The sequence below is a fragment of the Muscardinus avellanarius genome (assembly GCF_963383645.1).
Source record: "Muscardinus avellanarius genome assembly, chromosome: 2".
Taxonomy (NCBI): Eukaryota; Metazoa; Chordata; class Mammalia; order Rodentia; family Gliridae; genus Muscardinus; species Muscardinus avellanarius.
In genome coordinates this window covers 183,339,654-183,364,994 of record NC_137787.1, presented here as the reverse complement: position 1 = coordinate 183,364,994, position 25,341 = coordinate 183,339,654, and the positions used below count along the sequence as shown (strand labels likewise).

Genomic DNA, 25,341 nt, shown 5'->3' with positions numbered 1-25,341 from the left:
TTATTTAACTCCAATGGTTTATATATCTGCCTATAGAATAGTACTACACTGTTTCAATTATTGTAGCTTTATATTGTTTGAAATCAGAAAATATATATCTTCTAGCTTTGTTCTTTTTCAAGATCGTTTTGGGTACCTAGACTCCATATTCCATATTAGGATCGATTTTTTTCTGAAAAATATATATATAAATATATGATAGTTTCACCTAAAAATAGAAAAAAAATATTCTCTGGTAAGAAAGAAAGCAAAAAGAAATATTGAAATGTTATCTTTAAGTCATCAAAAGCTTGGTATCAGACAAATGAAACTGTTATGTGAGATTATCATTTTTAATTTTAGATAAATTGCCATAATACTAGATGTCAACTACTAAGCCAAGCATGGGAAGGAGGGATGGGGAGGGAATGGGGTGGGGATTGGGTGGGGGCTGACTGGGAAAAGTGTGCATGTATGTCTATAAAAGTATGTATCCTACTATGATGTATGAATACAGTGCACCAATAAAAATAAAAAAAAAGGAAAAAAAAAACATAGACAGATTTTGGAGAAAATGTACCACCCAAATTTAGGCAATTCACTTGTAAACTTTTTCTGTCTTTTGACATTTGTAAAATGAACATATTTAATTCACAGCAACATTGTTAGAATTTTTTAAAACAGGAAAAAAGAACTCTACATGTAGATACTTGTTTTTCTCTCTAAAGTGTGTGAAGAGCCAGACAGGATGGCAAAGTCCTGTAATTCCAGTACTTCAGAGTCAGAGACAGGAGGATCACAAGTTCATAGCTAGCCTCAGCAACTTAGCAAAGCCCTCCACAATTTATTTAAACTTTCCTGCAAAATAAAAATAATAGCCAGGCATGGTGGCGCACACTTGTAATCCCCGCGCTTGGGAGGAGGAGACAGGAGGATCGCGCTGGTTCGGAGCCAGCCTTGCTGGCTTAAGAGACCCTGTTTCCAAAAATAAAAAAAAGTATAAAATAGGGGTCTGGGAGTGTATCCCGGAGGTAGAAGGGCTTCCAGGAACCCCAATACCACCAATAAAATAAAATAAAATAAAATAAAATAAAATAAAATAAAATAAAATAAAATAAAATAAAATATGGCTAGGGGTATAGCTCAGAAGTAGAATGTTCTTGGGTTCAATACACAATACTACAAAAGAAAGAAAGAAAGAAAGAAAGAAAGAAAGAAAGAAAGAAAGAAAGAAAGAAAGAAAGAAAGAGAAAGAAAGAAAGAAAGAAAGAAAGAAAGAAAGAAAGAAAGAGGATCTTTGAACAGCAATATAAATTAGACCTAGACCTTGGATGTCTCTCTCCATTTTATAAATTCTTGTCTTCTTGAGTATAATCAAGTTCATAATCTAGACAGTTTTTCCAAGTTTGACACAGATCAATAATTTAGAACAAAATTAATTCAATGCAATATATAGAATGTTTCATTAGGATATGCAGGATATTTCTTGAGCTTTGTAGAAGCTCCCAGAAAATCACTGCAAACCAGAGACACAATGAAAAACTTTAAGTAAAACTTAAATGCCTATAGAAAGAACAAATGATTCCCATCTTGACAGTGAGGAGATGGAGATGCGATGGGATTCTAAGTGGTAGATAAAAGTTTGGTCATGCTAAAGAAGGCTTGATTTATATATTTTTAATATGGGTTATTGGAAAATGAACATTTTTTTCCTCATGTGACCCTGAGTTTTGTGTCATTTTAAAGTTCTACGAGTCACACTGCATGACATTCTACAAGCTACTGGGCTCTGTCACAAAGAGAAGATGGTGGCAGACCGGTACAACCCCAATATGAGAATGTGAGAAGCCAAGAAGAAGGAAGAAAAAGAATCAGGGAATCAAGTTGAGAGGAATCAATTCCATTGGCAATATGCGCATATGTGAGGATACCAACGTCAATCTCAGTATTCAGTGTGGAGAAGAGATGGGGTAGAAAGGCAGCTGGGGGAAAGGCCACCAAGTGCCATGTGCATGGATATCACTATCACTACAACTACTTTATGAAGTGAGACTACAACACATCAATAAAAGTAGGAATATAAAGAAAGAAAATAAATAAGAATAAAATGACAGATTAAAAAGCAAAAAATTCAAAAGCTGTATAATATTGATAAGATACTAAAATCAAAATTCGGCCATTTCATTTATCAGAGGGAATAAGAATCCAAACTTGAAAAGGTAAATACTTGAAATAACAATAATTACATAAAAAGAAAAGGGAGAAAACATCAATGTGACCAAATTTTTTTCCCACTTTGTGAAAGCTGAAGAGGTGCAAAGACGCTTTCTAAGTGGCACCAGCAAAGGCTGGCTGCTTTCAGCAGGTCCCCTCCCTTTCCACTTCGCCTCCCTTGTGCTGGAATTTTTATTGCTTGGAAGTGAACTCTTGCTGGCTCTTCCTTGGACAGAGGCAAGAGCTTCCTTGCTGACTTTCCTCCCTGGTGCTTCCAGCTCTAATCCTTCCCTCCAGGCACCCAGATTAATCTTCCCACCACACTGTTCTGATCATACTGCTTTTCTGATCCAAAGCCTTTGGTGGTTCCTGTCCTAATGAGTACAAACCAAATGGTTTCATGTCAATTTATAACTGAACCTCCAAATTTCCCAGCACTACACTTTAAACATCTTATTCTTCAGCTAAATTGTGTTACTTTTGGTCTCCAGAGTTACTCTGTACTTTTTAGTCTCTGTACTTTTCCTCCTTCCTGCCTCTCTAAATATTACCATCTTTCAAAGTTCAGTTAAAATATTACCTGTGAAATTAAATTGCCCTTGATCTCTCAACTGGAGGTCATTTATCAATCTTGCAAGCATTTGGTCTGCACGTCCCCAACGGAATTTGTCTGCAGGAGTTTGGAGTAAAGTATAGGAAATAGTTTCTTTGGTTGTATATTTTTAGTTGCTCTCAGCTATTAATCTGTCCCAACACACACAAATTTATGAAAATGAATTAGTTTTCTTCCCAATTGTCTATTTTTAAAAATAGTCAAATGACAACTCAGGAAATAATTTAAATGCCCCTCTCCCTTCAAGTACTCAAAGTATAATATTGGTTCTTGCTACCTACTGCACTGAGCTATTTAAATTTTTCTGCTTCCCTTATTTTTCACAACTACTAACCTATAACTAACATTCCATATGACATTCACATGTTCTATTAAAAACCATAACATTACCATTAGAAAGGCAGTTAGCAGGCAAGTATGGTGGTGCACGCTTGTAATCCCAATACTTGGGAAGTTGAGACAAGAGGATCACAGGTTCACAGTCAGCCTCAGCAACTTAGTGAGGCCCTAACAACACAGTGAGAATCTATTTCCAAATAAAAATAAAATTCAGCTGGCAGTGTAGCTCAGAGGCAGAATATCCCTGGGTTCAATCCCCAATATCACACTACAAAAAAAAAGAAGTTATGAAAGCCATTGCTGACTAGAAATATAATTTTAACATATTTAATAGACAAATGTTTATTATTATTAATATTCATTTAAAAAGTAAGTAGCCCTGTGGGGAAAATAAATGAACAAATGATATTAATATATAAGTAACAGAAAATTTAAAGGATATATATATATATATATATATATATATATATATATATATATATGCTAGTCAACCTCAATGTTTATTTGTGAAACTAAAAAAAATTTCATCCACCTATCTAAATAAAGAATTTATCCTAATGGTCCTTGTGAATTACAATTCTCAGTTTATATTAAATGCTAAGTGTAAAGCTTTAAAAATATCATCCAGACAAAATATTTATCTCAGCTCTATTTACTCTCATCTCTGTGGAAAAAGACTACCTTTTAAAGGTCAGGAGGATGTTTAGTTCTATTTCCACACTGTTTCACCTTGGAAAACTCTAATTCAACCAAATGCACGTGAGTTTTCAAGGGAATTCAGTTTCGTTTTAGAGTGCGCTCCCAGAACTCATGGTAACTTTGAGGGTGATTTATCATTCCCTTCTGTTGCCGAAGATCAGATATGGAAGCACTCTAGCTAAACTTGAAGTGACCTGGTCAGAGACCAGGATACATGGCCTTCAACTTCTCCCACAATTAGTGTGCTCATATACAAGGTGCTCCAAAATGCCTAGTTAGCAAGATTACCACTTCAGAAAAACAGCATACAACTGAGTAGCATTTCTCAAATCATCAAAAAATAAATCCCTAAGCTGTCTGGGACAAAATTGGTTTCTTGGTTAAATGGATATATTACAAATATTCTACTTAATACAGCTAATGAATTCTGAAATAGCAGATCATTAGAGGTTTCGATACATAATCTGCATGGAGATACCCAACAATACTCTCTAGGAGATGGAAACTATTTGTAGTTTCCTCAAACTTAAGATTATAAAACGCATCTTTTTTGAAAGACATGTTTCAGTTTACTAACATCTAATGAAATCTAGTGAACTCCTAAAAGCAGTTTTAAGAATCCCTGCTACCATACCCAAAAAAGAATTCTTTAAAATGCCTGTAATCCCATTACTTGGGAAACTGAGATAGGAGGATCTGAGGTTCAAAGCCATCATGTGATTACTTAGCTAGACCCTGTTTCAAAAGTAGAAACAAAACAATGAAATAAATTGGGGATCCAGGGGTGTAACTCAGAAGTATACCACCCTTAGGTTCAGTACTACCACCACCACACATCCAAATAGATGAACAATTGGAATTATCTAAATAAGCATGTCTTTTAAAATTTAAACAGAATTTACATTGACCATACAAACTCAGTCCTGTTCCAGCCTTCCGGGCAGCTTTGATTGTTCTAGAACCCCACTAGTACCTAAAAAGGAAAAGTCCAAGGGCCTGATACCTGCATCCCTGCACGGAGAACAGGAGGTTGAGAGATGAGGTATAGAATCACTCCCAGAACTATTTACATGTGACTCTACCATCATTTGCTTTTACTGTTCATTATTTTTATTTTGTCCTTATTTCTAATAACTGAATTTGATAAATGGAATTTTTGACTGGGCTGAACATAAATGCAGATATACTATTAATAATGCCAAAGCATTTATCTCTATAAAACTTTAAATGAAAATATTTTGTGCATTCATTAAAAGAATCATAGATTATCACAGTTATCTTGCTGCGCTCTCATGGGAGATATGAAATGTTAGTAATTTAAGTTTCAGCAAAAACTGTAAATTACTGAAATTAAATCTAATTCAGTGCATTAAATCAAGAAGTTTTTGCTGTTGAGTTTGAGGTCATTTGATTCAACAAATATTGGAGACACGTTAATAGGCTCTGGAGATAAAAAGATGAAAAACACCGGTTCCATTTTCTGGACAGGCTCCTAGTTTTAGTTGGTGAGGTGGACATAGTAGAGGCATGTTCAATGCAATCTGGGGTAAATTGGAATGGGTGAAGTGTCACAAGTACTTAAATTGGACTGGATCATGTACGCAGGGAGGGCGGGTCAGGAGGCAAGGAGTGACAAGAAGTGGTAGCACCCCACAGAAGACTTCTACTCCATTTGAAGGAATTTGGATTGTTTCATATGGACACAAATACAGACAGCATGGAGGCAAAAGATCGACTTGGAGTCAATTCTCATTGTCAAAATAATGTGTGATAAAGGTCATATTTATTTAGTTGATCAATAGATACTCAGTGAGGAATTCATATGTCAAAGCTCAGACTCTAGGAATACAGTGATGAGTACAAGCATAAGCCTTCACCCTCCTAGCATCAACAATTCAATGTAAAATGCAAACAAATAATAAATAATTGCATTACACAAAGTGCTATAAAAGAAAAGCTACAGTTTTACTAGTATATATTAAAAAGTCACTTAGGCCTTTTTTTTCTAAGTCAAGGAAAGTTTACATAGTCATTTATATCTAAGACCAGAAATGAGGAGCATCATTAGCATTAGGTAGATCAAAAGAGGATCTATTGCATTCAGAGATAGGACCAAGGGGAATCCAGAAAGGACTGCAACCTCAGCATGGGCTGAGGAAATAATTATTAAAGGTGAAGTGATAGTGAAGTCCAGGCTGTATAAGGCACTAAAGATCAATCCAAAGCTTTTAAGTTTTATTCTAAGGTTAACGGGAGGCCATTGAAATATTTTAGACATAACTTTTTTATAATTTGGAAAGATTATTCTGACATGTATGTGGAGAATAGACTAGAGGTGCTAAGGAGGTATATGAAAAATGAGTTGGTCCATTGCTAAGTTCCAAGAGTACAACTACATGCCCAGCCGGTACACCCAATATCTAGCTGTGCCTTGTACATTGAAAGCACTCATTATATGTCAGTCAAATGTTCAAATAAATAAATGATACTATCCTCCTATTTATTTTTATCTGACCCCCAAGTTCTTCAAATGACAAAAATAGTTTTTTCAAAGTCTGAAAATGTCCCATCTCTGGGGAAAAGAAATCTTGTAATATAGGGCGATAATTTTTTTCTCTGAAAGACCTTGTAGTATTAGACAAAATGTTTCTAAAAACACATTTAATGTGTCATTGTAGATGACAAATGAAAAGTCACATTGTTCCTCTAGAGCTCCCCAAACCTGCAGAATGCATGTCAACAAAAGGAACAAAGGGACAAACCTACAAATAGAAATCAGTCACTGAAATACACTGGCTTTTCATTTATATGAGTCAGTATTCAAAATTATACACTATAACATTTTCATAACTTTACTGTGAACTTAATTGTCTCCATAAGTTTTGTTGTTGTATAATTTATGTATCATAAATTTACTTTTATAAATGTAAATTTTACTCTACTCACAGTTGCGCATCTATCATCACTAGTTTTAAAATATTCTTATTATCCCCCCAAAAAATTTTCATTAGTAATAATTCCCCATTCCCTTGCTCCCTCTTTGATCCTTGGAAACCACTAAACTACTTTCTGTCTCAGTGGATTTGGTGTCTTGGACTTTACATATTAATAGAATCATATAATATGTAATTCCTTGAGACTGAAAGTTTTCTATTTTTGGTCAGCCCAATTTGATTGGATTTATTCTGAGCTCTCTCTTACCCTAGAAGCTTATATTTTTCCACTTGCTTGTTATTAATGTAATTCTTTTTCTCTTCCTCTTTATTTAGTTCCATTTCTCAAAAAGGAAAATTCATTTGAGCACTAAATAAACTCAACATTGCTCAACCATATAAGTTCAGCAAAAAATTAGGAAGAGACAAAAATGACATTTTCAACATATTATAAATATATTGTCAATGATGTTTTGCCCAAGTACTCTTTGGCCATGAGGAAACAGATATATATTGATCACTAACTTCTCCTTTGTGGCAGCCAAGTACAAATATGTACATAAATGAGCTATACAAGAAAGTTAGTTTCAGAAATAGTGCCTTCTTAATTTTTTATATATTATGGATCCTGGAACAACCCCAGAGAGTCTGTCTATTCTGATCTATGTCATGCCTGGCCAAAAAAATCCACTACATATCCAACATAAATTTCAAAGTAATTACAAGCAGCTTTAAATCTCTCTTCTCTGAAACTGTAGGGACTAAGTCTGATATTGGCATATTACTCCCTAAGAATGAGGATGTCATTTCCTAAACCCAGGGATCCTTACCTTCCAGGCTATGACCTCACAGGAAGAACTTGTAAAGCTCTTAAGATTATATATGATATTTTGTATGTTTGTGTATTATTGTGTATCATTTTTTCTAGGGAGAAGGGCTTACTAGACGTTTTATTCTAGTAGAATGATATATCCCCTAAACATGTACACACTCTTGATCACTCAAAAATCTCCACGCTGCACCACACCAACTGTCACTAGGCAAACTCCATACTTTTGCCAAATTCAGGTACCATATATACTATAGAATGCATTGCATTTTTGTTATCTAATTTAAATCATGTAAATCTGCATGATTTTATTTCAGTTGAGTTACTTTAAATACTGAGATTTGGGGTATTTTTTCCCCTTCTTTCTTCCCTAGGCTCAATTTATACAAAAATCCCATACAGAGGAATGTTTGTGAAAATAGATACTACATTGTAGAAGAAATGGGACAAAATTAGTGCTTTTAATTAATCCAGGCTAACATTTTAATTTTTGCCTATAAGTTTTGCATAGAGGTATAATCAGAATATCTAAAATGAAAACTTTACTACATTTTTCAGTTAGGTAAATGTCAGTGTATATAAAGGACATGATGAGATATTCATTTTCCTAACAGCTAATTAAAGTACATTAGTGTATAAGATTCACTTTAAATTCAATTTTGATAGTATTTGTGATTCTAAAATGAATCATATACTAATTTAGAAGTAATCTGGATGTAACTGGTTGAATCTCTAATATTGTATAAGTAAAAGAGGTAAAAAGCACATTGTCTATAAGAAGAAAATAGAGTTAAATATTTCTTGTTGGACGTTATACTTCTAATCCCCCTACAGACTTAGAACACATTTTATTTCTAAAATAATACTCATAATCAATATTCATAATTGATCATTTATTATAAATTTATAACATAAAATATTATTTGTAATAGATATTCATCAGTTTCCTCATAACATCTGTTTCATTTAGAAAATGTTGAGTCACTGAAATTAACACAGGAATTGAGTTATTATGCCTTTTATATGTTAAGGTATTAAACTATAATAATAAATAATATACTACATGCAATTAATTCAAATAAAATTTTAAAAATATATTTCTTGAAAATTAGTAACTTATTAACAAAAGAATTATCTCTATCTGCCTAAATATAATTTATATATACACATAAATAATATTAAATGCATTTAAATTGTATAATATTTTCTAAAATCTCTAGTTTTTCTTTCACTCAAAAATCCTTATAATTGTTTGCTTATAACAATTTAAGATTCGAAAATTATTAAACTCTACACCATGGATATAGGTTTTTGAGCTCTGTACTCCTAATAAATGGTTAAATATTTTAAGAGTGTTTATAAAACATTTATGAAGATTATAATGTGATAATAGTGGGATTTAAGCACTTAGCCTATATAAGAGACTGATCTAAGCATATAAACTCATTTTATTCTAACACGAACACCATAATGTAGGTGCTGCTGTTGCTACATTTAACCAGATAAAACTGAATAGACTAAGTACTGAAGTCTTCAAGCTCACTGCCAATAAGTATTATAGGCAGATCTGAAATCCAGTTTGATACTATGATCTGTACTTTTAATCCTACTCTGTTCTGGCTTTATATCTGATTTATTAAATTAAACTTGGTCTTAATCCATAGAACAAATGTAAAATTAAAACATGGCATAGTCTCTTATAATTGACTTTTGCTTTTTTAAGGGTTTTCCTTATATAAGATACTTACAACTTTTCCAAGAAACTTAGGACTTTTCTTTTTTTATTCACATCAGGTACCTCTATGGATTTCTTAAAGTGGAAATATACATTTACTGAGGACTAAACTCGGAAGTACTTGATCTCCATGATTCCTTCTGGAATGTGACAAAGTCATTATTTGCTGGCTCGCCAGTAATTTATTTTGAATTTGTTAAATTCATCGATGTATGAACTGGTTATCAAAGCTTGATAAACAGCTTATAAATCACTTTGAAGTTGGCAGAAATAAATATTAATGAGCCCATTTCCAAGGAATTTAAAGTTAGTACTTTCTTCTTTCCCCATAAGTAAAAATGAGAGTCTCGGTTGTTTTATTTAGAAAAGAATTTATAACTTATTAGTAATAATGTTTCTCAAGATAGTCATGGAATTATTTATTATATGAAGTCAGGTTATTGCTTTAAAAAAAAAGAATGCTCTTTGAAAATACACCAAAGAGTTTTATATGACAAAAGTTTTCTGCAAAATTTATTCATTAATTAAAAACCTGATTGTAACACTAAGACTAAAATTCTAATACTAATACTAAAGTAACCTGCTTGACCAAGGTCTGCTCAGGCCTGGCCTTAATTAAACCCTTACACACTGCCTTTCTACACAGGACATTTCAGCAACTTACATGTACCAGTAAGAAGTAGAAAACTCAGAATTTGAAAACATGCCTATCTATTACAGTCCTCAGTGATAAAGTTTATATATAAAAACATTCTTTAGGTCTTAAAAATTACATAACAAGAAGGATCTAAAAAATCCTTCTTTTATATTTTTAAAAGGAGCCAAAAACATACATGGGAAAAAAGATAGCCTCTTCAAAAAATGGTGTTGGCAAAACTGATTAACCATATGGAGAAAAATGGAAACAAATCCCACTTTCTCACTCTAACAAGGGTCAATTCAAGATAGATCAAAGACTTGGAAATCAGACCAGAGACCTTGCAGCTCCTTGAAGAGGGCATAGTTCCAACACTTCAACACATAGGCACAGGTAAAAACTTTCTCAACAAGACCCCAAAGACACAAGAAATTGAAAGGAAGATCAATATGTGGGATTGCATTAAACCGAAGAGCTTCTCTACAGCAAAGAAAAACTATCAAGAACCTCAACCCAGACCCAACAAAATGAGAGAAATTTTGCGAACTATACTTTCAATAGAAGACTAATATCTAGAATATACTGAGAATTTAAGAAACTCACCACTAAGAAAATAACCCAACCAAAAAAAAAAAAAAATGGGGAACTAAACAGACACTTCACAAAAGAAGTAATTCAAATGGGCAATAAATATATGAAAACATCTTCAACATCTTTAGCAATCATAGAAATGCAAATCAATACTACCCTGAGATTTCCCCCAACTCCAATTAGAATGGCAATCTTTCAAAACACAAACAACAAATGCTGGCTAGGATATGGAGAAGTGGGAACTCTGATACATTGTTGGTGGAATTGAAAATTAGTGCAACTACTTTGAAAAACAGTATGGAGGATCCTCAGAAGAATGGGAACAAACCTACCATATTATTCAGCAATACCACTTCTGGGCATCTACCAAAAACAATGGAAACCAAACTACCAAACTAATGCATCTGTATCTATGTTCATAGCTGCACAATTCAGCATTGCCAAACTATGGAAGCAGCCAAGATGTCCATCAACAGATGAATGGATTACAAAACTATGGGATCTGTACACAATGGAATTTTACTCAGCCATAAAGAAAAACACAATTATGTAATTTATAGGGAATGGATGGAACTGGAGAACATTATGCTAAATGACATTAGTCAGTCACAAAAAATAAGAAATCAGATACTCTCCCAAATATGCAGAAGCTAGGAAGAAAATGGATCATAAGAGGAACTCTAGACGAAGAAGGAGATACTATAAATGAGCGAATAAGGTGACCTAACTGAGGGGGATAGGAGAAGAGGGAAAGTCCCTCATGTACATGATGTACACTAACAAATATCAAAGTCAATCACTAAGCCAAACATGAGAAGGAGGGAGGGGGGAAGAAATGGGGCAGGAATTGGGGAAGGGCTAATTGGGTGATATGTTTATGTCTGCCTCTACCATCTTGTACTCCATTAAGTTGTATGACTACAATGAACCAATGAAATTTTTTTTTTAAATCTCTCATCCAAGATAAAAAAAATGGCATACCCCAAATTAATGATCAAATCTGAACTCAGCCTCAGATTTCTTGGGCCTATTTTTCCCACGGACATACTTGATAAAAGACAGACATTTTATTTTATCCTCTATATAAATGCTTATTCCTCTAAAATGAAACACTTGAAATCTCAGTAGTCATTTGTACCTTCACTTTTCACTGGTTTATTATAAAAAACCTTATAAAGGTTCTGGCTCATGTCTGATTTTCATAAAGGGAAAAGAGACTACAAAAGTAACAAAAATATCACATCAAACTTGGAGCCCTGTTCACTGGATAGGGACACCCAGCTAGATGGAGCATGAAGTAGTTACGGTTCAGCGCGTACTTTACCATTCCATATGCTACAGCCACCTATAGGGTGTCATTCCTAATGTGGATAGAGTCATCATAGGCTCACATAGACCCTGAAAGGACCTGAGATTCAGAGAAGAGAAGAGAGGGAGGCAGTTAAACATAAGGCTTTTCAAGTTCAATTTCTATCTGAAATTCAAAGAACTGGCATATAGAGCACATAGTGAGAACGTTTATGAATTCAGTAAATCAATGCAAGGACAGAAAGATGTATTTTCTTGTTCCTGGGGAATATCATTTTTATTTAGAGGGAAAGACAGGAAAACTACTAGCAGCACATCCAAGGTTACTGATGAGACAGGAGAGCTCATATCTAAGAAAACCTGTGGATACTTAAGAAAATGGCTCTAGAGAGGGGGAGATAAAGAAAACCTTTATATCTCTTGATTTGATGATTCTGTTTCGAAAAGTCTTAGTCTACTAGAAAGTAAAACTGCATGACAATGTTTGCCACATTTTGACAAATCATCACACCATCAGTTCAACAGATTCTGAAGATTCTCTAAAGAAATGTGTTTGAACCCCAAGGTATCAGTCTTACTTTTATGGATATTAACTGACATTTTCTACTTTAAAGTTTTAAGGTTTTAATGATAACTGCTTTTTTTTAGTTCTATACACTGTATCAGACATTTTGCTTATATAACACATACCTTCCCCCAAAAAGAATACTTCAGAAGTTATATCTTATTATTTCCCATTGATTAATGAGGATAGAGGTTCAGAAAGCCTAAGAGATTTGCCTAATTTCATGCAGCCAATTATTGCTGATTGCAGATTCAAATCTATGCTGTTATACATTTTTTGTGTGTGACACTGGGGATTGAACTCAGAGGAATTCTAACTCTGAGCTAAACTCCCAGGCTGATTTTATTTTTTGTAAGCAGGGTCTCACTAAGTTGCAGAGTGTCTCGCTAAGTTGTTTGAGGCTGGCTTTGAACCTGCAATTCTCCTGTCTCAGCCTCCCAAGTAATGGGATTACAAGGGTACACCACCACACCCGGTTACACTATTCTTCATTTGAACTCTGAGTTCTTGCCACCTCATTGAACTAACCTTTCAAGGATTCTGATACTTAAGGGAGAAAGTGGCATTTTAGCTGATGGAAATTTTCACATAAGCTATGCAAAATATAATATCATGCATCAAATGTCAACTCATGCATCCTCCCACTATTTCTGAAAGTATGCACTGGTTAGGCTGTCATAATTTTAAACTATGTAAGGATATGCTAATAATCATCCAAGCCTTTCTATGTTGTGGCTAGCCTTTGAGTTCTAAGAAATCATACAGAAAGTGCAAATAGGTGGCTTACCTGTTCTGATAGCCTCTGTCCGTCGAGGTGAGACTGAATCACGGCATCATTAACAAGCAAATGGAAGTTCAGGAGCACGTGTTCGACATCATAGGTTCCCTGCATTGCATCTGAAAGCTCTTCCAGAGACCGAATATACGTGTGCCAGTGTGGATTAAGCTCTCCCATGTGGGCCAGGCAGCCTCTCACCACATTGAGGCAGTACCCCATGCATGGTTTGCTGAGAGTCAGACCCTGGCAATGAGAGCAGTATTGCATCTTCAGGAGGGCTCTACTGCACTCTTTGGAGAAGTGGAGATGGTCCGTGGTGTTGATGACTTCAATGCCCAGATTGAGAGCCTGCAGAAATGTGCGGCTGGGCAGCAGAGACCTTCCCATCTGCCCCATTACTCTTTTGGGAATATTACCAAATGGACTCACATCCCGGCGGGCCATTTGGATGCATCTGGAGTATTCCGGAGAACTCTCAGTCACACCAGGGCTAATAAGATGGTTGTAGACCAGAGGAAAGAGGCTGTCAAAAAATCTATTTACAACTTCTTCAGGATTAACATCTGCACCAAATAAGTAGAGCCCAACATCAGTGAAGAATTCCTGAATGGAAGCAGCAGCCTCTAAGGCCATGTTCCTGTAGGTGTTGCAAAAAAGGATGCTGGTGTAATTTTCTGCTTGTCTGATGAGAGTTTCAAGGGTTTCTGTAACACAGCAAAGGTAAGGATGAAGAGGTTAGTGTTCAGGTTAAAACTGTCTATCCATCTGCTCCAGATGGTAAATGAGGATAATGTATCCTAATCAGCAAAAATATAATATGCATAATTTTCCCTTTCATTCACTTTTTATATACTTTTATTGTTGCATTGTAGTCTCATGTTATAATGTAATTCAGACTGATAGGGACACACTTGCACACAGCACCTGGTGAGCTTCCCCCAGCTCCCTCCCCACTCTCTCCCTTTCCCTTTACATGATACTAAGATTGGCATTGGTAGTTTCACACATGTACATGACAACATCAGTGGAAGTGTTTTCTTCATTAATTCTCCCTTCCATTACCACCGTTCTCTAGACTCCTTCCATCTCTCCATTGGGGTTTCTTCTCCATTACCTCAAGTCTCTATTGTGTCCCAATGATTACCCCTTAGTTTTTGCATATGAGAGAAAACATATGACCTTTTACTTTCTGAGACTGCTCAATCTCACTTAACATAATATTTTCCAAACCCATCCTTTATTTCTGTAAATGGCATAATTTTATTCTCTTTATTGCTGTCTAGAATCCTACTATGTATATATCCTATAATTTTGTAATCCATTCACCTGTTGATGAACTCCTAGGTTGGGTTTCATAACTTGGCTTTTACAAATTTTGCTGTTATAAACATAAATAGGCATGTATCACTATAATATACTGATTTTAATCTTTTTGGAGAGATATCCAAGAGTGGTATAGCTGGATCATATGATGGATCCATTTCTAGTTTTCTGAGAAATCTCCACACTGATCTCCATAGTAGCTGCACTAATTCGTAATCCCACCAACAATTTTCAATCTATTAAACCAAATTCAGTTTTCCAAACATAATGGTTATACAACAATGGCCAAAACATGTTTTAAATAACATGTTTCCTAGAGTCAAAATCTGTTAAAAAGAATAGAACTCAAAAATAAGTTACATGTGCCAAGCCTGGTGGCACAAACCTATAATCCCAGTGCTTGGGAGGTTAAGACAAAAAGACCATAGATTTGAGGGTAGTGTGTGATAACTTAGTAAGATTCTGCTTAGAAAGAAAAAATAAAATAGGTGTAGGGGAATAGCTCAGAGGCAGAATACCCATGGATTCAGTTCCCAGTATACCATATATACACAAAAATGTCACATGCATGTATAATTTTATACTGATTTTTATCTACTGTCACTCATTACCCAACAATAAATTTACTTCATATTATGAACTCATTCTTCATAAAAGACAATAACATTAAATACTTGATTTATCACTATATTTCTGTTCTTTTTTCATCTTTTTTCAGAATTAAAACTAGTAGATTGCATATTAGTCAGAACAAAGAGAAGCTAAATTCCAAAGGAGGACATAAGGATGTTTTAATATGTTCAAACTAAAAAGTAAAACCATTAATAATTAGAGTACCTGTAAATTATCACACCTCATTAAGCAGTGGAAAAATCACCAGTCATATTATTTGATGATGGTAAATAATCATGATCCCCTTATCAGTTACATTCTGTTGTTATTATCATCTTATCTTCAAAGATTTTACTCTGAGATATTTTATTTCTTACATAACTAATTGATGCTTCCAAATCAATTTCTTCACAGAAAGAACCAGACATAATTTATCCACAAATTAAAGGGGTAAAAAAAAATCTAAAAATGGAAGATTAATCAGCCAGTTAAAATGGTATTTTATAATGATGGCATTACACAGCAGTAATCCACCTTAGATAGACTAGTAATTATATGTTATAATTAGCCTAAGTAATGATGATACACTATATCAACTTATAATCAATTATAAAATATATTTAATAAAAGTATTTCCCATAGCCCTAATCTCAGTTATCTTTAATGAGGCTGTAAAAGACCACACAATAATTTAGTAATCAAACCACTTCTTAAGTAAATTATAAAAGGAATGGAAGAGCAGTAGAAAATGGAATGGGACAGTAAAAATAATATTACAGGAAGAGTTACTCACAAAGGAGCTTTATCATGGATATGCCATACTGTCCTAAACAAAACAAGACAGAATAAGAAAAGCAAATATCCCACATTTTCATAAAGAACACAATGAATAACCATACAATCTCATGTACTCTGATTTTGCTTTGAGACAGATTTATATTGGGTTACAGACTTTAGATAATATTTCAAGGTTCACCACAGAATACCACAAACTCTGGACTATTAAGAGGTTAAAACTCACCAGGAACAGTGGGGGAATGTCTGTAATCTCAGTATTAGGGAGGCTGAGACTAAAGGATCACAGGTTTGAGGCCAACCTCAGCAACTCAATGAGGGCCTCAGCAAAGTAGTAAGAGCCTGTTTCAAATTTTTAAAAAAAGAAAAAGGCTGAGGGTATAGCTCAGAGATAGAATGCTTTTGGTTAGTCGCCCAGTATCACAGACACACACACAAAAAAATATGTAGGACTCACATGTCACCTATGCATCTCTAGTGCCTAGTAGAGCGCCAACTACATGCTAACAACTCAATAAACAAGTGAAAGGAATGAAGTCAGACATAGGCTAGTCAATGAAAGCTTCCACTGTGATTTGCTGCTCTGCCAAGTGAGACAGAATTAATACAGAGTTCCCCAGCTGGCCTGATCACTGAGCTTCATGAGGGGAAATGCAGATTGCCAGGCTTCTGTGCTGGGAATTCTAACTCAGTAGGCCTGTCTTGGTCCTGGAATCTACATTGAACAAGCAGACCAGGTGCTTCTTTCAATTTGGAGGGTGTTTAAAACATCACAGTTGCAAATATGGCAAACTGTCCTCTCCTCTGGTGGTGTAGTTCAGCTGCGCTCTCTCTCTGACATTGCACTCTGCTTTTGCAGATCCACAGACTAACTGAGAAGCAAACTCAACTCTGAAAGCCTCAACTAAGATGAAATATTAATCTTATAATTTTCTCTTTAATATAGATTCATTTTTCTTAATGGCTTGTTTGTGGCTATTTTTGTTTGTTTGTTTGTTTGTTTGTTTGTTTGTGTGTTTTTAGTGCTAGGGATGGAACCCAGGGGCATTCTACCTCCCAGCTAAACCCCCAGTCCAGGCCTTTTTTTTTTTTTTTTTTTTTTTTTGGTGATACTGGGATTCCTGAAACAGACACCTATTTTTTCTGTGTGTGTGTTACTGGGGTTCCTGGAAACCCTTCTCTGGGCTACACTCCCACACCTATTTTATATTTTTATTTGGAAACAGGGTCTCTTAAGCCAGCAAGGCTGGCTTCAAACCTACGCGATCCTCCTGTCTCCACCTCCCAAGCGCAGGGATTACAAGCGTGCGCCACCACGCCCGGCCTATTTTTTATTCTTTATTTTAAAACAGGGTTTTACTAAATTGCAAAGGGCCTTACTAAGTAACTGAGGCTGGCTGCGAACGTTATCCACCTGTCTCAACCTCCCAAATGGTAGGATTACAAGCTTTATTTATCAATAATAGTTAAATAGCAACACTTACAAATTAATGAATGTTTAAACTAAATAAGGATAAATTCAAAGAGACCCTTGAATCATGGGCTTTCCTGCCCAATTTCCACCAGGGTTTCTAAGGGTTTGTTATAGATGTGTTCTTGTAACTGAATCTGCCATATTGTTCTCAGTGGGATAAAGTTTGAACTTTACTAATTCTGGCTATACCTTTTGGTGTTCTATCTGGTTTCTATCTGGTTTCTTCCAACTCTAAGTAATGCTCAAACATGTAATTTTTGTTTGTGTGTGGTACTGGGGATTGAACCTGAAGACATTGTACATTGGAGCCAGAGCCCTAGCCCTATTTGTTATTTTTGAAACAGGATCTTTTTTCATGTTTATTATTGAGAATTTCAATAAGCTTTTCCTTCCAGTGATAGCAGATGTAATCTACCATTACAGAATAATTCCCAGCTTTCTTTTCAATGCCTGAGTGGTAGACAGAATAAAAGTCTATAATCAAATTACTGTTTGAACAAAAAATGATCATTCCTTCCAGCTTTATGGGAAAATTAATTTGTCTATACATAAAACCATTTCTGTACCATCACACTAAAAAGTGAAGTTAGAATGCATGAAATTATTTTAATTTTATATATTAACATTCTATGATAATTTTATGGCAAAATACTTAATGGAAATTTATTTCAACTTTTCCAGGCTATATATGCCCTTTAATGATAGTTTATCATACATACAAATTATTACTGGCACTTAATGCAAGAATTTAATTTACTTTAATTATTTTTATTTTTATTTATTTATTTTTGTGGTACTGGGGATGGAACCCAGAGGCATTCTACCTCCAAGCTACACTCCATCCCTATTTCCTTAGTGTTTTTATTTTATTTTTTAAACGGGGTCTCACTGAGTTGCTAAGGGCCTTGCTAAGTAGCTGAGGCTGTCGAAGAACTGTGATCCTCTGGTCTCAGCCTCCCAAATGCTGAGATTACAAGTGTGCACCACCATGTCTGGCTAAGAATTTAATTTTAAATAAAATACTGGAGATAAAAATCGGGTGATATTGATTTTGAATTAAATTTGACAAACTGCAAAGTTAGTCAATATTCTTATGTAAATTGGATATTACAATGGAAGAGCTTAATATTTATAGAACTTTTATTGCTTTAAGATAAAATTGACTCCAAAGGGTAATGATCATGAAATAACTGTTAAAATAACCTCTCCAGCATAACATGAACATTTTATGACTCCTTGAAAAATCGTTTAGTATTTCTGATATATGATCATTTTAAAATACAAAATGTCAAGTGTCAGTTACAAGTTTAGGTCACAGAAATCTTTAAATATAGCAATGAAACAGATGAAAATGATTAAATCATATCAACCATGAATAATCAGGTGATTTCACAACATATACCCAGGCTACAAAAGAATTTTAAGAGTTAGTTAACATTTTTGTGCATTATAATTTTCAAGTCATAGATTATGTTATTGCAACAGATATTTCATTATTAATATTACTTTAAAGCCACTCTGTGCCTCGTACTATGCATCTCTGTGATTAAATTATAGTGATGAACAGACTGATTAATTTAAGAGTAATTTCTCAATCAGCTTTTATCATACACATATTAAAATAAATTTTAATTCTATTTTTTAAGAAATACAAAATATCTTCCAAGGTTTTAACAGTATCACATATAATAATTACCTCAATCATCTGAAGACCATGCTGTCACTTTGAAGATATGAATATTTAAATAAAAGCAATTACATATTTTTCCAGTGTGTATTTATTCTGAAATCATTTCTTACATTTGCATATCTCCTTAATTTTTTTCAGAAAGTAAAAATTTGTAATAAAAATTTTCTGGAATATTAATTTAATGACATTTTAATGTTATGCAGTATGATTTGTAATATAGTTCTTCAGAAATTAGTCATCTATAGAAATAAATAGTGGGTAGGATATTAATCTGCATCAGTAGGAATTAGCATATTGGTAATTAATCTAGTCTCCTACAAGCACTGCATGGAAAAATGCTTTCTTAACTTCTCTTCGCCTTCATTTCCTTCTTCATTAATTTGGGCATCATGGTGCATCACATTTATTTCTATTATAATTATATAATCATTTATTTTCTGAAAATCAATATAGGTTTTAGTAAAAATTTAAACCCTATTAAGCACTTATGAAACAGATAAAATTGTGTCAAATGACTAAACATAGACTGATTCACAAATTATTGTGGGGCAAAGACTTCAAATTTTCTGTCTTTTAAATGAACTCAGAAATGCCATCTAGAAATGCAAAACAGCCATACAGAACCACTTCTCTTTTGGGGAAGATACTAAGGATGGAACCCAGGGGCATTCCACCTCCAAGCTATACCCCCAGCCTTATTTTCTATTCTTCATTTTGAAACAGGGTCTCACTGAGTTGCAAAGGGCCTCAGTAGCTGAGGCTGGCTGTGAACCACCACACCTGGCTACAGAACTGCTTCTTAATGACATCTCTCTCTCTCTCTCTCTCTCTCTCTCCATACATATATGTGTGTGTGTGTGTGTGTGTGTGTGTGTGGTGTGTATGTATGTATATGTATATATATATATATATATATATATATATATATATATATATATATATATATATGTGGTCACATGGCAAGTTTAAAACATAAGAAAATTTATTTAGGGAAAGTGATTGTGTACATATTGGCCATTTTAGACAAGGTGAGCAAGAAACTCTTCTCTGGGAAGGCAACATTGAGCAGAGACTTTTGTGATGAAAAGGAGACAGGTTTGGGAATAAGAGCGGTTAACATATTCAGAGACACTGGGGTGTAAGCTTAAGAGGTGTGAGGAAGCTGCTGACTTTGTAAACACAAGCAAAAGCAAAGTCAATGTGATTGAAGCCCAGGGAAGAAGAGGAGGAAAGATCAGGGAGGTAGGCAGGGCCAGATAGTGGATGACCTCAAAGACCTTCATGAAGTGTTTAGATTTTATATATGTAGGGCGAAAGGCCACTAGAATTTTAAACTGGGAGAAATGTGATCTGATTTGCATTTTCATAGATCACTGTGACTGCTGTGCAGAAAATGGGTTTCTGGGGAGCCCAGATAAAAGGAATTGGTGACGGTGTGGAGACAGATACAGGTAGACTAAACAGTGGTGATCGTGGTGGTGGTGGTGGCACCAGTGCCAAATTATTACCTTGGCCATATGCATAAAATAGTGGCCAAAGGACATGTGGCTGTTGTTTGGAGGAGGTGCAGGGAAAACGAGCAGATGAACAACTGTAAAACCTGATACTCAGGAGCTGGATTCACAGTGGTACCATTAACAGAGATGGGCCAGACTAGTGAGCCACCGTTTTTGTGCATTGTGGGGGTTGGAAATTAAAAGCTCCATTTGGGGCCTATTAAGATTTAAATGTCAAGCAGAAATGAAAATGAATGTATCAGTGTACAGTCAGGAAAAATAATTGAGGTCTCAAGGGAAAAGCTGAGGTGGGTAATTTAAGTCTGAGAGTGATTCATATGGAGGGAATGTGGCGGCTGGATAAAATAACTGAAAGAGGGAAGATAGGTAAGAATAGAGAGATTCAGAAAAATAAGAGGAGGTAGGAAGAAGAACAGAGAAAGAAGCCAATAGAGGGCATCTAAATCTGGAAAGTTGAGTGCCCCACAGATCAAGGAAGAAAATGATTCAAGTAGAAGGAAGTAATCCATCACATCAAATGCTATTAAGAGGTCAGCTGAGCTGAGGAGCAACAACTGGCCATCGGAACTGACAGGAGAGAGTCGCAGGAACCCCAAGAAGAGCTGCTTCAGCACAAGGTAAGCACAAAAGAGGACAGAGATTGAGGCAATGTACAGATGACCTCCCGCAAATGCTTACTCTAATAGAATCAGAGATGCAAGGTAGACATCAGAGTGGGGCATATGTGGCCAAGGGCTTTTGTTTTCACGAGAGGGAAGGCCCAGCTAGCAAGAAACTGATGACTGAGCAGCAGGTTGGGGATGGTAAGAGGAAATTCCTTGAGTATGCAAAAGGATGTGATTGTGGGCCCTCCTGAAGATCAGAATATTGGATATTTTAATGGATGCTAAAGTGCCAAGAATGATGGCAAGAGAAGTGAAGAGAGAATGAGCCAGGCAATGGAGATCTGCTTATTGAGGGCACTTGATCAGAAGCCTGGTAGGTAACAGCATGGAGGACCAGCAGGGGGCGTGGCTTCCAGGAGGCATGTCAAAGGGGAATAAAAACACTGTGGATAAATAAATATACCTTCCCCAAAGACAGAGGACTCTTATGTTAGTTTCTTGGTGCTGTGGTAACAAATACCCATACATCTTGTGGTTTGAAGCAACAGAAACTAGGAATTGTTCTGTATGCTAAAAGTCTAAATTCGCTACCCCTAGGATGAAATCAAGGAGGAGGCTGGGCTACACTCCCCTGAATGCTCCAAGGGGAGAAACTATTGTTTTCCTCTTCCAGTTTACATTCCTTGGCAGTCTTGGATTGTGGCCACATGGCTCCAATCTCTTTCTCTGAGATCAGACTATCTTCTCATTGGTGTGTGTGTGTGTGTGTGTGTGTGTGTGTGTGTGTGTGTTAAATCTCCCCATGCTCTCTCTCTCTTTATATAGGCTGGTAGTAGCCAGGCGTAGTGGCACACACTTGTAATCCCAGCATTTGGGAGACTGAGACAGGAGGATCATGGTTCGAGGACAGCCTCGCTTCTTAGTGAGACTCTCTGCAACTCAGTGAGACCCTGTTTCAAAATAAAGGATACAAAATAGGGTTGGGGGTGTAGCTCAGAGGTAGAATGCTCCTGAGTTCCATCACCAGTACTGCAAAAAAAAAAAAAAATAGGATGGTAGTCTTTATAAAATAGTTGAAAATAGACTATAAAAAGGTAGACTTAGGTCCAGCTCATAATAAAAACAAAATTTTATATATTTGAATGAAATGCAAAGATCTCACTGCTAATTTAGCATATTAAGACAGTATATGGGATAATCCAAATTAGCTACTGAAATTATTCTCATTTTTTTCAGATTGATATTATTATATGGCAAAATAAATGAGAAGGATGAAGGGGGGAGGTAAGGAAGGGCCATCTCAAATTATGCTGAAGTGGCATACCATTTCAAACTGAAATCACTTCAGGAACTACAACTTCAGAAAGGACCATTTGCTCTGTCTTTTTCTCATTTTTTCATATGCAATTAGCCATAAGGAATTTTTGGAAGGATGTCCTTCAAAGTACTAAGGCTGAAAAACCATCTTCATCATTTTTAGACTGTTAATTGAGATGCAATAAGCCTGGTGAACAAATTCTGAAATAATCCTTATTGAAAAGTAAATTATATATCTTTGCCATTTATTTCCCATATTTCCCATATTCCTATATATTTTCAGGTAACATCTTTAGAATTTATTAGTCTAATTTGGACACCCCTTGTCTTGTCATTCCTTCACAAATTTGTTCTTTGACTAAAATGCAAAAAAAGTACTTTTTATCCCCCCTTGAAGTCCAAAGAAATTCACTTCAAACTCTCATGAAGATCCCCAAGTATAAACATTCATGCTTCCTTCTTATAATCAGCTTTTATATTATTGGGTTTCTAAATCAGGCCAGAAAGACCATACAAACGCTAAGGAGCATTAGAGGAGATGTCTCTCTGTCCTACAAGAAAAAAATCCCATGTCATTGTGTTAGAATCCAGTCAACTGAGAATTACCTATTTTTGCAATTAGCAACTAAGAAAACATCTTTTTCTACTCTTTAGGAAAGAAAGATACCAAATAAATTCATCGCTAAACACATGTTTATGAAGTAAATTCTTTTGCTCTTCTATTACCTCCCATAAACATAAGTCTATGCCAGAAAAGAATATAAGGAGATATGTACCACATTTTAGTTAGAACAAGAGGGTGAGGTTCTTTTTTAATTTTTTAATGGTGCATTGTAGTCACCTTAATAGGGTACAAGATGGTAGAGGCATATATGTACATATCACTTATTTAGCCTCTCCCCAAGTCCCTCCACATTCCCTCCCCATTCCAGAGGAAAGCTTGAGGATTAAGGGAATGTGGCTGGTGAAGTGCCTGAATTACATTAGAGAACTGTGGGAGATTTAGACAGGCAGAGAGATTGCTGATTGGTTCATATCAGAGGTTGTCCTGGGCCACCAAATCGGCCCAGAGGTTTCTGCCAACCTTATTCTTACCAAAGGCAATGATTTCTCAAGGTTACGATTCTCCTTCTTAGCCTCTAAATCTGGTGCTACCATTTTCTTAAACTGTTCATTAGTGAAAGTTTTCTTTCTTTCATTCATTTCTTAACATTGTAGGCCAGTCATTTAAAAGCCCTGGTTCTTGCGCCATATTGTGTGTTACAAACACAGCATTGCTATTACTATAAATGCCAAATAAAATTCCAAGCTGATGACCTCCATATATACCCTTTACACTCTATAAAAAGTTATTGAAAAACCTGAAGTGGTTCTGTTGTACTGAGTTACATTTGTACAAATAATAATAAAAATAATAATAACTGATAATTATATTTATTCTATTAATCTAACAACAATAAACATAATTACATTATAATAAATTACTTATTTACTTATGTTTTGGAAAATAACTATATTTTCTAAACCATAAAGTGTTTGTGTGAAAAGTTTTATGTCATTGAAAATTTCATTAATGATTGACTTAGTGGAAAATGGCTGGGTTTTCTTATTGCTCCATGGATACAATCTATTACAGTATGTTGTTTTTGTTGAGGAATATGAAAAAAATATTCAGACACACAGATATAGAGTTGATGGAGACAGAGATATTTGTAGCCTTTTCAGATCTTTCTTTTTGCTTAGACAAATGACTGCCTCTTCTAGCTTGTTGCTATGTGGAATATGAAAGCATATTCATAATACTTTTTATACTCTATTAATTAAAACCCATTGGTAAGTTCCCTACTGTGAATGTTCAGTTACCCATGCAAGAGTTTGTAAGTCATATAGTGACATTTGAAACATATGGGTTCACAGTTTATGTAGATTTCCCCAAGGATGACTCCTATCATCACTGTTTAAAGTATTGGGAACCTGTCAAACTCATGGTGATGGATGTAAGTTTTCTGAATTTCTAATCTTGAAAGCTCAAATGCTATTGCAATGGCTTGAATAAATGTCCCCTAAAGGTTCATGTGCTAAAGAGCTTGTGTCATAACTTGGAGGTGCTGTGGGCTTTAGGAGGAGGAGCCTAAAGGGATGTACATAGGTCACTGGGGGCATGCACCTGAAAGGAATTGTGATACCTGAGCTCATTCCTCTCTGTGCTTTGCTTTCCAGCTGATAAGATGAGCAGCTTTATGCAGCCACATGCTGTCGCCTTGATGTGCTACCTTGACCCAGTGAAACTAATGGAGCGAATTGATTACAAGCTGGAACCTACAAAACTGTGAGCAATGCTTGTAATCCCAGTATTTGGGAGGCTGAGACAGGAGGATCGTAGATTCAAGACCAAACTTGCCAACCTGAGACTCTCAACAATCTAGCAAGAACCTAAGAACCTGTTTCTAAAAACTAAAAATGAAATAAAAAGGGCTGGGAGGTGTAGCCTGGTAGAAGGCTCCTAGTACAAAATCCCTAGTACCACAAACAAATGCAAATAAGAACAAACAAACAAAAGAGCAAAAATAAACCTTTTCTAAGTTAATCATCTCAAGTAGTTTATTGTGGTGCTAGAATGCTGACTTATATAGTCATCCATGGCAAAAAGTAAAGTTATTTGTTCGAAAGTTAGAAAAACCTTAACAGGTCTGAATCACCATAACTTACTTGTCAGAAGGTTTATTTTTTTCCAAAAATAAAATAACATGTGGAGATGGAGTTCAGTGGTTAGCTCAGCTGTGATCTC

General features: G+C 35.2%; 1 protein-coding gene across 1 annotated transcript in view; it reads right to left on the bottom strand.

The window, feature by feature from the left end:
* GPC5 (glypican 5) overlaps positions 1-25,341 on the bottom strand; it is a gene marked incomplete at both ends in the record, with an annotated part of 697,712 nt that overhangs the window by 427,004 nt on the left and 245,367 nt on the right. Inside the window, one exon of the mRNA XM_080690276.1 lies at positions 13,230-13,924. Within this exon, the coding sequence (XP_080546402.1) occupies positions 13,230-13,924 (695 nt within the window). The remainder of the gene's footprint in view (positions 1-13,229; positions 13,925-25,341) is intronic.